The 16,129-nt window shown below is 39.2% G+C and overlaps 1 protein-coding gene across 12 annotated transcripts in view; it reads left to right on the top strand.

Annotated features, from left to right (window-relative positions):
• The first annotated feature begins 443 nt into the window (after window positions 1-443).
• SYNJ1 (synaptojanin 1) overlaps window positions 444-16,129 on the top strand; it is a 64,374-nt gene continuing 48,688 nt past the window's right edge. For 4 of the 12 annotated variants that reach the window (XM_066978139.1, XM_066978126.1, XM_066978133.1 and 1 more), the window contains exons 1-5: window positions 448-468; window positions 1,196-1,341; window positions 12,197-12,283; window positions 12,679-12,946; window positions 15,177-15,402. In XM_066978139.1, the coding sequence (XP_066834240.1) occupies window positions 1,218-1,341; window positions 12,197-12,283; window positions 12,679-12,946; window positions 15,177-15,402 (705 nt within the window). In that variant the 5' untranslated portion in view covers window positions 448-468; window positions 1,196-1,217. Of the gene's footprint in view, window positions 469-1,195; window positions 1,342-12,196; window positions 12,284-12,678; window positions 12,947-15,176; window positions 15,403-16,129 lie in introns of those variants that run through there. The other 8 variants (XM_066978148.1, XM_066978145.1, XM_066978170.1 and 5 more) reach the window with 4 other exon arrangements.

Raw genomic sequence — 16,129 nt, 5'->3', positions numbered from 1 at the left:
GCGGGAGGCGCAGTGCGGAAGGGACGGCGGGGCCGTGGCGGAAGGGAGGTCCCGGCGGCTGCCGGGGAGCCGAGCCGAGCCGGGAAGGGCGGCCGGAGGCGGCGGCAGGGCCGGTGAGGGGGGCGCCGGCGGCGGCTCGGGGCCGGGCCGGGCCGGGCTGGGCGGGCGGGCGGCGGCGGAAGCGGGGAGCCCGCGCCGGGCGGTGCGGGGCTGCTGAGGGCGGCGGGCGGCACACACAAGATGGAGGCGCTGTGGGCGCCGCGGGTGCCGGGCTGCGGCTCCTGCCCCTGCCCCTGCCCCGGAGGGGGTCCCAGGAGGGGGTGGGATGGGAGGCAGGAGGGGTCCGTGTCGCCCTCAGCCCGGGAGGTTACCGGCGGGGAGCTGGAGGGAAGGGATGGGGCAGGCTTCCCAGCAGCTTCTCCCGCCGCCGTGTGTGTTTCCCGAGCTGAAGCCCTCGCTGGTCTCTCGGTGCTTGATTTCGCGTTGCTCTAAAGGAGGACCTTACCTTTTGTGGCCTGTCGGTGGTTTCGCTAGGACAGGGCTGCAAGGTTTCAGTCGTCAGCTGCTGCAGGGGAGGGTTTCAGTCTAGACAAAACCCTGCTTTCGTTTATAAAAGCAGCCCTCTCCCCTAGTAGGTTAACGTTTTTCTATGACATGCTAAAACCTCTTAACACTTCTGCCGTTTAAAACATCCTATCTTTTAATATAATGTCAAAATTACTAAAATACATCCATAAATTGAAGCTGGCCCAGGCTTCTCATCCTCTGCATTTGGCATTGGTTTCTGATTAAGGTAGCTGCTGCTCTTACATGTTTGTGGTTACTAAAAGTGAACCTTATTTTCAGTTTTCCTAAGAAGAAATCTCATTTGTTTAAGTACTGTGAAACAAATTCTGGTTGTCATGGAATAGATCTTAAATAAATCCTATGTGCTGCTCTTGGTAATTACATTTTTGAAGCATCTATATGTTATCTTTAGATAGTCCCTATATTTGTTTTGAAACATGAGATAAAATAAGTCTCATGACATAGAAAGAGTGAGCATGTCTTTTTTTTCTCTCTCTTCCCCCCCCCCCCCCCCCCCCCTTTTGTTAAACCTGTAGAAGTCTTAGGAAAGCATGGAAGTCAGACCTGCTTTGCAGAAGGTATCTGGAAGCACAAGAAGCTTTCACTAACATCATCTTGTGTTGGACAGGACCGCCACCGATAAAGGCAAAATGGCTTTCAGTAAAGGATATCGTGTCTATCACAAGCTGGATCCCCTTCCATTCAGTGTGATAGTGGAAGCCAGAAACAGAGAAGAATGTCTCATGTTTGAATCTGGAGCTGTGGCTGTCCTCTGTAAGTCGATATGTTTTGATAACTACAATGTAAAAAGTTGGCAGGCTTGACCTTGTGTAAGCTCTTTGCTTTTGTTTATGAAATATACAGAAGAAACAGTTATTCTGTTTTTATTTGCTGATGGAGAATCTTCTGATTTAAATGAAAAAAATGCTTCATACCTTTAACTGCTGAGAGGGAATTTTACAAGTTTAAAAAGGTTTCATTGTGAATATATACTCTCACATATTCTAAATTTTTTTCTAATAACATTCAACAACATCTGCGTACCTTTGGTTCTGAGCAATCTTCTGCTTTTGAATACATGATGACTCAGTAAGAAGCTAAATCTATATGTTGTATTTCATAATGAAAAGTTCTATATTCTTAAGTGATACATCATCTTAATTTGTTTATCTCAATTTGTGTCATGACTTTTTGATGGCTTTTTGATTTTTAGCTTTATTTTCTCCTTGTATTTTCAACCTATCGCCATACTGTGTGTGTTAGTTCATCTTGTAATAAAACAAGTAAATATTTGGAGCAAGGTGTCTTGCAAAGTCATTTTTACATATTTTCAGTGATATATAGAATGATTCTATTAAGTCCTTTTTGTTTTAAAGTCATAGTTGAGCAAGGACACTAAAACAAGAAGTGCAGGAGAGATCCTTGAAGTCTATAGATATGGCTTAAAAATGTCGTTTGGTTTGTATTCTTCAGTACGTAAATCTGAGCACCTGGTTGCAGAGGGTTTCTAGGCTTGTTTTTGATTTTTACAGAAAGCTTGCATACTGTGGATGTACTTCTTTTGAATCAATAAGTTTTTGATGAGTTAATCCTGATGCCTGCTTATGGTTTTGTAGCCTAGCTATTCTGAGCAGCTGCTCAGCAGAAAATGGGAGCCTTGATTTGTTGCCTGCAGCATGAGAGGGCTCAAAGAGCGGTGCTGCTCAGGAGGGTGCTCTGGCTCCGAGAGGATGGAGTGGGCTGAGGGGCACGTTCCCTACTGCAACAAGACTCAAGGTTAGAAGTGAGAGCCCCAAAGATGAGTGGGGTTTGAGATGTGTTTCCTTCCTTTGGTTTCTGCAATTGGTTCTCCTGTAACTGTGTGTGCCCCTTGTCTGTGGCATTGTCTCTCTCTGAGGCACCTGACTGTCCCTGTGTCCTGTTAGGTGCTTAGAAGTCGGGCCATAGTCATCTGTGCTGGACAGGCCGATTGAGCAAGTGCTCTCAGGCGTATGTCTTCATCAGCATCTTAGTTACTGTGTGATTTGAACAAGCTGCCACTAACTGTTAGAGCCCTAGCAATGGGACGTGCTAGGGTGGTGGACATTACAGCTCAAATTAACTTGTATTATCCAGGTGAAAAACAGTACATGCTTTTCTCCCATCTTTTGAGAACTGTTTTTATCTGATACGGTTCCTTCTTAGTATTGAAGTTGGCTTTGGCAGCAGTATTTGAATGGCATTTTGTGGTGTGGATTGGGTTGGAAGTAAGTGTCCAATCACAAAGCTAGTGAACAGGTTTAGTGAAGTCAGTAAAACAAGGGAAAAATGTTTTTGAAGATTTGTGGAAAACATTTATTTTAGCACGTATTTAGTAATTACTGCACATGTTTAAGCTACCTAAGGAGGAACGTATTAAAAATTTATTCATGAAAGTTATGCTCAGAAAGTATAGAGAGTTAATCATTTCTTGTGCTGTGATAATATGCAGGTAGCTGGGTAGACTTTGCTCTCTAAAATTTCAAAATCTATAACCGTACTGAAGTTCCTGCCCTCTCCTGTGCCTTGCATTGTTATCGGATGGAGAAATTAAAACCCAAAGGAATTTCAAAAGCCTCTCTCCTCTTGGGTTCTGGTTTGTCCTTGGTATTCTGATTGGTAGGTTGCAACATGGTAATTATTTATGCCTAGCTATAAGTAGTTGCTCTGAATACTGTTTTCAGAAACCTCAGCATGTAAACTGCTTACTCTTTCTATCTGGTAAATGGGCTTATTTTTCCAATACTGCGGTAGTTTTAGTTCCTTTTTTTTTTCTTTTTCACTTAAACTCTTTACTGAATAATGATTTTTTTTAATGGTTGAAAGGTCACAATTGTGTGCTAGATAGCAGAAAGGGGCTAGAATTTCCTTTTTCAGATTTTTTTTCCCCTTTTATTTTGCTTGCTGTTTGCTTATGGTACGCATTCTTTTTGGTACGTATTCTTTTTAGTACATATTTAAAGGAATACAATTATTGGTGCTTGGTTATGGTTTGTAAAGTACTACTCCATTGCTTTAGTCGTGCCACAGAATCTAGTCAGAAGAACCTAGTCTGTCGCCCCACAAACTTCTGGGTGTTGGTACAAACATGGTGGTAGGGGTATGGTTGGCCAGATGATCTTGGAGGTCTTTTCTACCCTTAATGTTTCTAATGATTCTGTGAAACCTAATTTCAAAGCCAAAGTTAATGAAAGACTGGTCCTTTGGGAAGTTCCCCAAGATGTTTTTTGCATTCTGCATAAATAGGTAGAAAAATGGCCAGATCAAGTATGTGTAAATTCAGAACAGCATCACTGCAAACTGTTAAAAACTTTTTGTTGGTGGTGGTAAGTTCTTAGGGTCTAAAAGCTAATGAGACCAATCTTAAGCTGTTAGACATTTTTCAAAAGATTTTAATAAATATTAAAGATAAGTTGTTTAGCCTTATGCCTGATCATAGTTCCTGTCTGTATGTAGAACATGTGGCGTACGTACAACCTAGTGAAATACATTAGAACTGGAGGTGAATCACGCAGCTCGGTTCTGAGAGGCTTGGTGAACCACATCTTGTGCTGTATGCACGCACAGAGAGATCTGTGTTTGAACTGGACTGAGAGAAAGGAACAAAAGCTTACTGATCCTTTAAATGTCATCTTAAAGGAAGTCCATCTGTCATTTTGCTGAGGGAAGGATAATGGTATTAACCTTCATCCTCTCTACATTCAGTGAAGCACTGCAAGATAACTCAGAGGGTTTCATTAGGCCCCTGTATGAAATGCTGTACAATTCGTATGTTGTGTGTTCTTTCAGTGCGTGTTTTATTTGTGCTGAATGTGTTATTCAAGTCAACAGAGTAGGACGGAAGAAAGAAGAGTGTGGAAAGGGCGGCTCGCAGAGGGTTGTTGTTGCGTAATCATTCAGTCTGAACGTGGAAGCAGTCCAAGCCGTGCTTCTGCTGGAAGTGTTCAGTGCACTGCTTGTGACATGGATTAGTTAGTGTTACTGTGACCAAAACATCTGAGAAATGCTTCACTTGCCTTACATAAAAATATGAAATACCTCTTTTATCAGCTCGTTCCGAGTATTGGGTTAGCCCAGGGTGTTGAAGTCTGAAGGGATCCTGCCAACTTGCTTCTCAAGGCCTCGTAAGACATTTGGTTTTAAATGTCAGCAGCTTGACTGCTTCTTTGTTTAGAATTTAGTTGGAGGATGTCATGGATCTTTTTTTATTATTATTATTTGACATAGGCGGTATATTTATTCTCTGAAATAGGGGCCTTTACTGAGCTATCTTACCTTCAAAGATTTCATTGACCGAGCGGGAAGATGTTCTCTCTCCCTGTGCCTCTCTGGTGAGTCATAACGAAACGAGTGGGAAGCTGTTTTTACTCCTGTCGCCTGCGATGAGTAAAGGAGAATGTTCTGTCATTTGGGAAAATACTGCGCCCCGAGTGGAGACAGAGCTGGAGCTTCGTGCGCATCCTTGGGCTTCAGCCTTGTGCAAAGCTGACAAGAGAGCAGGTGTGAACAGGAAGAGGCACTGTGCCCACCCTGAGCTTTCTGTAGAGCTGGATAAATTAAGAGCTGTAATAACCTACGTGTGCAGCAGACATCCCAGTATTCGTAGTCTTGTTTAGCAACGCCATCACCCATTCACGCTCCATTTCTAAGTAAATACATTCTTTTAAAAAGAAAATCTTGATACTGCATCGCTGGGGCGGAGGAAATAACAGATACCCCATCTGCTACTGCGGACAGATATAGCATATAATCATTTTGCAAGAGGCTTGGAGCTGATACGGTGCTTTAGCAAACTTAGACACCCAGAAAACAAGCATATGAGCACCACATGTATGTGCATAATCTTGAAGGAGGGTAACATGCTGTATACTCACAACCTGCTACTGTGCTATTTTTCTCTTTTTATTTTTTTCCCAAAATAATGTGTATGCAGCATTTTGAGTGGACTCGCATCCCTTTAATTAGGGAAGGAGAATATTTCAAAAGAAATTTCTACATGCTGTTTTTCATAACGGGATCCTACGAAATAAGCAAAATATAGATATTTCCCCGTTTTATATTTATGTACACATAAATGTATGTGTGTGTGTATATATATATATATATAGTAATAATAAGAATTAAAGTTCTTCAAGCAGTAATTTATCCTCTGAAAGGAGTGTCTGCGTTACAGAAAAAGGTTAAATACAGGCTGTGGTAGGAACAGTTTTTGAATGTGCTGTGATACAATATTGTATTCGTCTGAAGCCAGTCTTATATACCAATGTAAAGGGACTAGGATGGATAGAGCAAATAGTGAATTCACCCTACCGTGGTCATTACTATTTTGACTAAGTGTCATCTTCTGGGCTACACCTACCCATTAAACAGTATCTTAAAACATTCTGGAAGCCTCAGGGAAGCACCAGCTACGGTGGATGCCGAGTGTAACTATGCTGGTGGAGGAGGTTGTCATCTGACCTCCTGTCCTCAGCTGCCATTTACGGAATTCCTCCTGAATTTACTGTCCTTTCAAATCCGCTGGGAAGGTGCTCAGCTCATTGCTTTCCAGGCATTTCCAGCAAAATCACGTCATTTAACGAAGACAACATGTGTTAGCCTAGCACCCTATGAAAAGTTCAAGAAGCCCTTACCGTAAGAATTTTCCTGGGAGATTTTTGGAGGCAGTAACTTTTGCCTGAGAGGACTATGACCTGTTTGAATGGCATAATGGAGCTACGAAAATTTGGTCCACAGCCCTGGAAATATTATGAAGAAGGTTGCTTGCAACAGAGTCTGAAAGCTCTTTGCTTTTCAGGTAGGCTAGCTTTACAGCAATTGTGAAGACCATTCTGTAGCTGTACCACAGCCCTGTGCATGGTTTTAAGAAGGGATTTTACTGTGAACAAATAACTATCTGTCTGAATATTCCTTTCTCAGTTGAGTAGGTTTTCATTTTTATGTTAGCACAGGAGTGATAGTAAAAGGCTTGGCTTTTTCCCTACTAGGCACCCATTGAATCATAGCTCTTGCTAATTAAATGTCTGTTAAGAAGGTTAGTTTGCATACTGGAATTACTCAGACATTGTTTAGAAAAACTAATTAACATCTCTATATTTGAGATAATTTGGTAGCCTTTCTGTATGCTAGCATGTATTTAAATTGAAATTTTTGTGATTGTAAATTATATTACAAATTAATGTGCATAGAACTTGTACAGGCAAAAAGTTGGTACTCATATTTTCATATGGTAAAATAATTTAATCAAAACAGTATCAGGAAAAAAACTTTGTATATTATTAATACTATAGATTTTTGTTTTCAGTGAAAAACGTGTACTTGGGTCAGAAAGCAATAAAAAAGTGCTTGTAGGCTGTTACGTAGGGCAGCTTTAATTTGTTTTTGTTTTTTCCCCTCATCAGTATTGTTAGTTAAAAAGATACGTTTTCTGAAGTAACCAATAGTATGTTTGCATAGTGTTGAGACAGATTTTTAAAGCAACCATTCATTTTACCTGCTCATCTTTTACTTTTTTGTTTTGTTCCAAACAGTGTTTAATTTGGTGTGTTGTATTTAAAATACGGTTGCTAACATCTAGAAATGTCTTTTTTTTTTTTTCTTATTGCTGAGTAGAGGTGAATTGTTATTTGGTGGTTCCTCCCCTCAGTCTTAAGATATCGGTAGATTACAGTAACATTTAAATGTGTATTTGAGGTGAATAAATATACTTAATGATTTGTACTAGCCAATAAAATGAAAAAAAAATCCTACTAATTCCAAACAATAATTGTATGAAGTATGGCAGCTTTAAATATCAGAGTTTTTCCAGTTTTCTTTGCATCTATTTTATGTCAATGAAATATCGAAAGTAACAAAATGGTTCTTGAGTTGTTTGACTTATAAATGAAAGTGTTTGCTCTGACTTTACTGTCTTTCCTATGTGGCGATATTCAAGTGTTAGCTTTCATTTAAATACCGAAATTTTAACTGTTCTAATTTGAGAAAAAGGTTCAAAACCTCAATCTTAAAAGCTCAACAAATTGTAAAACACAACAAAACAAAACAAAAAACTTTTCAGATTTTAAACATTTGGAAGTGGCAATAGCATGATTTTTTCTTTCTTCTAACTTAGATGAGAGTAGTCTTGTCTCTGAAGGAGCTATACATAATTTTGGGATGTGTCCCATGTTCTACCTGGGAATTGCTACCAGCTCGTACTGAGTCATGATGCCACCTTGTGAACCCACCAAGAAGAGAACAACTGTAGAAAGCCAAAATGATAACTTCTAATGTGATTATAGCTTTATAATTCATGTAAAAATTGTAACACTCATTTTTAGATGGGAATTTAAACAGATTACATTTTGAACCAAGCTGTTGTGAAGACAGGATTTTTGATGGGTTTCCCTTTGTATAACAGTAAGAGGGCTGACATAATCCCTCTAAAATAATTTAATCAGTCACCTTTCTTAAGTGAGTCAGTGACTGATAAGGTGTGATATTACAGATACACGCTTGTGATTTAACTTGGAACAAGTGCGGCATTACCATTTAAAAATACTATGGCCTTTTAATTTTTAATCAATGTTGACTTAAAATTATTTTATTCTTTTTTGCTGGACACTGCAAATGAGGCTTGCTGGCTTTCAACCAGAACGCATTACAACTTGACCTGAAAACCACATTAAAAATGTGTTGGTGTTTTATTTATTTATTTTTATTATTTGGACTGCCAAATAGCAAATCGTTATCTTTGTTTTAGAAATGAATCAACTTGAATCTAATTAATGTAATGGATTAAGTTGAAGGTGCTTTTCATTTCTTTTCTACTTACTGTCTGAACTCATGCAAAGTAATGGAGGATTGTGGCCTCATAATATTTTCTGTCCATCTTAATGCAAGCATACACGTGTCTATGTATAAAGTTTCCTGTTTAGTGCCCCATACATTGTAATTTAAATCTGTTAACTCCAGTTTTATGGATGAAAGTTGTCGTTCTAGTTGCTAATTTCTGTCTTTACAAGTTTTGTGTTTTAACTCCTACTTCATAGCAAATGTTTAGCTTTTTTTTTTCAAATAGCCTCAATTGTATTTGCTTACCTCCAATTATTTAAAAATAAATAGATAGAAAAGTCAAATTTTGAAGGAGAAGTAGGTTCATTAATTTGTAGGAGTTTATGCTTTTTTGAATGGATATTTATAATAGCTGTGCTTTTTTCAAGGTATAGAGCTCATAAATCAAGGTATAGAGCTCATAAATCAAAAATCAAAAGGGCTCCCTTGGCTGCAGGCCAGCCCACCATTCCATGAAGAGATGTTCACATTCGTTAAGAATGTTACAGAGGAAATGAGGAAATGCTCTTGGAAATGCCCTTTCCTCCTGTCAGGATTACCTTAGCCTTGCTGTGGTTTAACTTCTAAGCTGCAGTTCACCCAGCTGGTAATTTCAGCTGTTCACGGAGGAAACTGAAAGTTGGTTTTGCGTGTGCTAGGTATAAGGTGTTACAGAGATGAGGTCTTAGCCACATATTTTTGTAATTTCAGCTGTTTTTGCATATCCACCTTTATCTGAAGATGCCGTGTGCATCCTGAATGAAGTGAGAGGTGGCAGATCTTGATGAAACTTCCTGCTCTGGCAAAGAAAGATCAATTAAATATAATAGATACGGGGAGAATCCAAATGGTTCCAGAGCACTTACGTTGTTCCTCACCCTGTTGGTGCTGAGTGATAGGAAAATCCACAAATTTCTTTGGTATTATCAGAAATGGGAAATGCCACGTGCAGTGGCAGTCAATAATAATTCCTGTCTGGATCTGCTCTGGCCTGGGAGTTTCTACTTCTGTCCGTGAATGAAAGGCATCCCTGTGGCTAGTACTGATGGAGAGGCTGGTTTGGGAAATACATTTCCTGTAAATGTTTGGAGGCTGAGTGGATTTCTGGTCTAAACCGCCAGTACAAACACTTTTCTAACAACATTGCAGCTTGTTCGTGCCCCCACCAGCCCTGCCTGTCCCTGCCCACCCCCGGGGCCTGCCCACTGGCCCAGGCCCTCACATCAGCCCCAGCAGGGCCAGGCTCCAGCTCCCCACAGCCCTGCAGGCCCTGGGCCCACCAAGACAGACTGATGTCCGAGTCCAACCTTGCCAAATCCCTGTCCCCATGTCCCTGGACATCCCAGAGCTGTGTCTGACCACAGTTGCTGTCACCAGGCCCGATCCTGACTCCTTGCAGCAGCCTGACATCATGGCCTGTCCCACCAGGAGCCTGGGGCTGGCTTCTGGCCACCAGGATGCTGCTGGTCCCTGCAGCTCGAGTGGAAGAAAACAGGAGGGAGCACGGCTTAGCTGTGTCTTCTTCCTGATTTCATCTTGGCTTTTGCAAAATGCAAGTGCTAATCCAAAACATCCCTGCGTAGCCTGGGCCTGGTGCTTCTGTGGTGGGGAAGTGATGCAGTGCTGTGGAGCTAACCCTGAACGAGTGTTAATTGTTCCCTTTTCTGCTGTCAGTACTTCTTATGGCTGCCTTCTTTTTAGCTCAATTTCTTCAGGAAAGGAGACTTAAAAGCCATTTGTTGGTTTGCTCTGTTGGCTAGTATCAGTCATCCCTAATTCAAAATTATTTCAGATTTCATGGATGCTCAGACTGTGGGAGGGTTCACACTGTGTTGTACATACTGTATCTGAAAACCATGAAATGAAACCTAGATGCTTTTGGTTGGTGCTTGGGAGCTTGGTTGAAAGAGTAATAATTGACTGGCTACAGTAAGTTTTTCTATTTCTGTTTTCTGTTTGGTTTTGCCATGTTATTCTGCTTTATTAGTGGCCTTTTTTTTTTTTTTTTCTTTGTAGACCTGAATTTGCAAAGCCCACATTACTTAATTCACTTCAGGCATTTATTTACTAAGGCTTAGGAAGGATAAAGGCGTTGTGTGCAATGGGAAAAGCAGAATAAATCCACAGAAGACAGAAAAGCCGTTGTTTTAAGATGTCATTAAATGTTGCCAGGCACCCTCAAGAAAAAACCTGCAAAAAGCTATTAGTTGGAAACAAAACCTCATCTTTCATTAATAATTCGAAATGTGGAAGAACAACATGGCAGTTTTCTGCTTTCCAAAAGTTGAGTTTAGATGAGTGTATTAATATCATTAAATGTGTATTGGAAAAACAGATTGGAAGAACCACACTTTGAGGTTTAGAAGGTGTTCTTTCCAGCCTGTTGATTATCTAGTTAAGCAAAATACATTTTGGTGAGGCTGACAAAATCGCTATATGTAAGCAATGTGTTTAGATTAGCGGGGAGTTTTAACGCTTGTTATGAATGATGACTTTGGAAAGAATCATGCTGTTATAATTCTCTCTTTCTTAGGTTCTAGATTACAGGAATACAGCGTATCAGATAAATATATATTTTTTAAAGTCTGTTGTTTTTTTTAAGTGCATTTAATAACATCTTGAGTGAGCTTAGATTTCAGGCTGGTGTTAAGGAATGGTTTCATCTATATTGGAGATTCTGATCCACTTTAAGAATAGACCTGGCAGACGTTTGAACAGAAGGGATAGACTTGTACATGGACAGCGCTGGGCTAAGCTTAGGGAATTCTCACTAGAAAGACTTACAATAGCCATTCTGAAGGAAATATAGCTAATGTGATGCAGAACGCTGCAGAGTGCCAAAGCAGTAGGTGTTTTGATTTACAATTTATGTCAAACTGTTAGTCCAGCATCAAAGTGAAAATTAACTATTTCTGAGGAGGGAAAAAGCACTAATCATTGTTGACCCAGAAATCTCTATCTTCATGGACCAGTGGCACAGCTGGAATTGTTGGTCCCTGTGCTTCAGGTACAATCTCAGTCAAGAGCAGAAGCTCAGGACTGGCCGGATCCTCTTTCTGCTCTGTGGCATTGCTGTCACCTGGATCTGCCATCAAGTTTGTTTGCCTGGTTTTTCAAGACCAAATCAGAGTTCTAAAGTGTACACTAAAATTAACTCCCTGGTAAACAGTGGTAGATATACTTTAATTTCTTCTAAAAATAATGCAAATTGATTTTCTTTCACAAATTTCTATTAAAAATTGTTTTCCTAATGTATGACGTGAATTTTAAATACTGTTATGTGGCCCTGCAAGAATTTAGATTGCCCTGGAATATAGCTATAACTAGATAAACTGCACTTGTGATACTGTAGTTTAGTTATCTGAAAATAATACTGTCACTTCATGGTTTTATTCTTGGAGACAAATTTATTTATTTAGAAATCATTTAGCACTACTCTAATTTTAACTAATTACAGAACAGCACTCTCATGGAAATAATTCACATGTGTTTTAGATGCTTTTCATATTAGGAGGTGATATTAAAAGTGTAAGCATTCTCCTTTATTATCACTTGGAGATTTTGCAAGATTTTCCTTTTTTTGTTGCCTAAAAACATAGCGTGACCATACGCTGTAATAAAATCAAATACTCATTTTCCATTATAAAAAGCCATATGCTTATACATTCTGATTTCTTTCTGGCAAGTTCATGTAAGCACTATAGCTGTACTCTTGGATTTTCAGTTTAGAGTGGACTCATTCTCCCTACCATCGTATACAGTCTTTACCATCATAACATCTTGTGTTTTCTCTCCTCAGCATCTGCAGAAAAAGATACAATCAAGAATACCTACTCCAAAGTAATGGATGCATATGGGCTTCTAGGTGTTTTAAGATTAAACCTTGGTGAGTAAACTATCTAAAACCTTAATTTTTCGCTTGGGAAAGAAAATTGTGCTGCTTCTGTAAAACTGCACAGCACAGGATCTCCAGAACAGGAACTGTGCTCTTTTATTTTTTGACTTTGTAGAGTAACTTGCAAGTTTGGAGCATTCCCAGAAATGAGGGAGTAGACAAAAATAACTTCCGTTTTTGCAATCCCTGTTATTTTCAGCATCGTTTCTCCTGTTTGTGTTTCCTTTTATTCTGTTGAACTTGAAAATGGCTTCTTGATGTTGGTTATGTTTTCATTTTTTTCAGCCAAATCAGGTTAAGATTATACACATTTAAGAATATAAATACGTCAGCCTCACAGTCTACTAAGATTCATTCTCTTACCTTTGCCTTTTCTGGTTTCACAGGAGACACGTTGCTACATTATTTGGTTCTAGTAACAGGATGCATGTCTGTGGGAAAGATTCAAGATTCTGAAGTCTTTCGAGTTACTTCCACTGAATTTGTATCATTACGAATTGATTCATCAGATGAAGATCGTATTTCAGAAGTGCGCAAAGTTTTGAATTCAGGAAACTTTTATTTTGCGTGGTCTGCAACTGGTGTCAGTTTAGATCTTAGTCTTAATGCTCACCGCAGCATGCAAGAGCACACCACTGACAACAGGTTTTTCTGGTGAGTTCATAGTGTGTTTTATCAGACATTATGTAAAATAACACATGCCTGTTCAGACTAACCTGTGGCAAGTTTTTTAACCTTGTCTTTATCAGCTCTTAAATGTATGCCCTTGTCTCACAAATGTTGATGAGCTAGAACAGCATTATTTTAATTGTAAGGACATAACTTTTATCTTAATGATGCAATGTTTCCATGGCCACCTGGAATTTCTTAATTGGAAGAGACAGACTTTCTACTGCTTGTGATACTATACTTTGATCTGAACAGTTGGTCGTGATGTTATGTTTCAGCTTTGGTGTCCCTTAATTCTTCATCAAATGTGTCAGTTCCTTTAAGTGAGTGTGGGCATGGAACTTTAACGAAATTTTTCATCTTTTGAGCATTCTGGCTTCTAAAATGGTGGGCAGTTTATATGTAGTTTCCAAATGGGTTTCCACAAATCGAAAGGGTTTAAAAATTTTATTACATGGATAAAAGCATTGTCGCTAATTTTGATGAAACAGAGTAGGTACATTACACTACAGTGCACATTGCTCGGCTGCTGAACTTACTATCTTTTTCCAGAATATCTTTCAATAAAGCCAAGTTTTTGACACAAAATTCTTGCGGGAAAGAATACTCCTGTTTCTGCCAATAAGTATCTTAAATAACACCGGAGATGTATTCTGACATTTAGGAAGGTGAACAAATTCTAATCCCTTATTTTCAGCCTTTGTTAAAAATGGAATATGTTTCCATAACCATTGGAAAGGTCTGAAGGTTGAGCAGTAGGTTGTTCGAACAGGTGAAAAGCTACCTCTTCCCCCTCTTCTGTTCATTATGCAGGACACCAAAACACCTCTGGCACACCATTGCCACTGTTTTGGTCAGATAGAGGAGTGTGATCTGATTACTACGTAAGACCAAATATGTTTATTAGGACAGAAAATAAGCTGTAGTTTTCAGAGACTTATATCTTAATGTAGATATACAGGAATTATGGGAACCTAGTTAGGTATGTCTGGGAGAAGACTGAGCTCCATCTTAATAGGTAAGTATTTCAAGGCTTGAAGTGATGATACCTGCTGATCCTATCCAAATCAGATTGGCCTTGCATTTTGTCCCCTGTTGCAAAACTTCTTAAGTTACTTGGCTTTTTTTTCAGTAAGAATTGGCCTCAACAGGAGGAAGTTGTAGTGTCCCAGATTCCAAGATCTAGAAATGTAAACACTAAAAGTGAATAATAGACAGTATTCTGCTTATGCATTTCAGTAAGCTCTCTTAGGTTGCTTCTATTCAAATGTTCCAGTCTCGGATTTTCCAGGGAAGAATGTCGTTTACTTTCTCAGTCTTCTATTGTAATGCATTTGCGTACTGTTCTGTGAAATGAATGCATTCATCTGATTTGAATCTTCATTAATGAGTCTTTTTAAAGCAGCCAAGGTGTTTGATGAATTGCAGGTATATATATTTTTTAATTAGAAACTTAGAACGAAAAGGCTAAAATTAAAGTAAATAGCTTCAACTATTAAGCCAAACGTTGTTTGAAATTATGATAGAATTTTCTGGGCAGTGATGAAACAATTCCCTTACTAGAGTTTGCTTTTCTTTGCTATACAGAAAACTTTACTTCCTTTTTATACAATTGAAGAAGATCAAAAGCCAAGTCCCAGTACAGTGAGGTAAAACAAACAAACAAAAACCCTCACAAAACCCAACCTTCAGTCTTATTTATTTTCTTCAGTGTTAGTACTTAATGTGCAAGTATATCCAGATTGTGGATCTTTCTTTCATTTGAGCAGTAATTGGTATTGGAGTTGGGTATATGTAATACATAATGTACCAGCACTTAACCCTGAAACTGGTATTTTCAGAAATTTGAGAATCAATTGGTTATGAATGTATTCTAGGGAATATAAAAAACAAACAAACAAACAAAAAAAACCTTGAACTGTTGTGTTTTTTTTGCTAGGTGAAGAGCAGAGGCTGTAAGTGTTGGTTATTTATTTTTTTTTGAGATCATTACAATTCATGGCTACACCCCATACTCTTATAGTGCCGTGATCAAAGCAATTCTCTTGGGACCTTTGCTATTTCAAGTATATTTAAATAATAATTATATCATGAAATTGTCATACATGATGTTCTTCTCTTATCTGTAGTAGTGGGCATAAGATCTAAGAAGTTAGCAGCCGGCTTAACAAATTGAGCTGTGCTTTATTTCCTTCCCATTTTTTTTTCCTGATAGGAACCAATCACTGCATCTACATCTGAAGCACTATGGTGTGAATTGTGATGACTGGTTGTTACGGCTCATGTGTGGAGGAGTGGAGATAAGGACAATTTATGCAGCTCACAAGCAGGCAAAGGCTTGTCTCATTTCACGACTAAGCTGTGAACGAGCTGGCACCAGGTTTAATGTTCGGGGAACTAATGATGATGGTCACGTTGCAAATTTTGTTGAAACAGAGCAGGTATGTTAGTTACAGTGCACATTCACTTGCCTGATGAGCTCAATATAAACAAGCATGTGGATAGTTTTTTGCCCTAACTCAACAGATTGTGAGTCGTCTATAACCAAAGATACAGGAATAGTTCCTTTGCTGCTGAATAAGGAAACTAAGTAGCTTACATAATTCGATGATCTTGGTTTTTAGTGTAGCTTGAGGTCAGGGCATGCATGGGTCTGAGTTTTAGTAGCCTAAGAAGTTGCTACGCGTCAGCTGAACTGCTGTAGGTGGCCATAATTGCTCTTAACCTGAGCTGTGAGTGAGCATGTACTACTTTTAGCTTGAGCTAATTGTAAACATCAGCAAAAGAGATTTTGGCAAATTTGTGTTATCTGGTGGTTGGGCAAAGATAAAAGCATTCCTATGGTTACTTAATGTGGCTCAGCTAAAGGTAGTCTTTAAAGCTACTGTAATTCCACTGCATTTGATTGCCCTTATTATAGAGAAATGTACAAAGCTATTGAATCGTTCTTTGCTGGACTTTCTTTGCTTATTTCTTATGATAACCTAGTTATCAAGGTGTTGTTCCTGCAACTGTATTCATGTCAGTAGGTATCTTTGACTGACTGACTCCTGCAAAGCCTAGGTGACTTCAGCAGGATTTTATCTAGATAGGGCTCTGTCCATACACATCCAATTTTAGGAGCTTAGTCAGAACGCTGTCGTTAGAGTTTCTCTGTCCAAGTTTCCT

The sequence above is a fragment of the Anser cygnoides genome, chromosome 1, assembly GCF_040182565.1.
Source record: "Anser cygnoides isolate HZ-2024a breed goose chromosome 1, Taihu_goose_T2T_genome, whole genome shotgun sequence".
NCBI lineage: Eukaryota > Metazoa > Chordata > Aves > Anseriformes > Anatidae > Anser > Anser cygnoides.
Note: the sequence above shows the minus strand (reverse complement) of the source record. Positions and strands in the feature narration are given on the sequence as shown.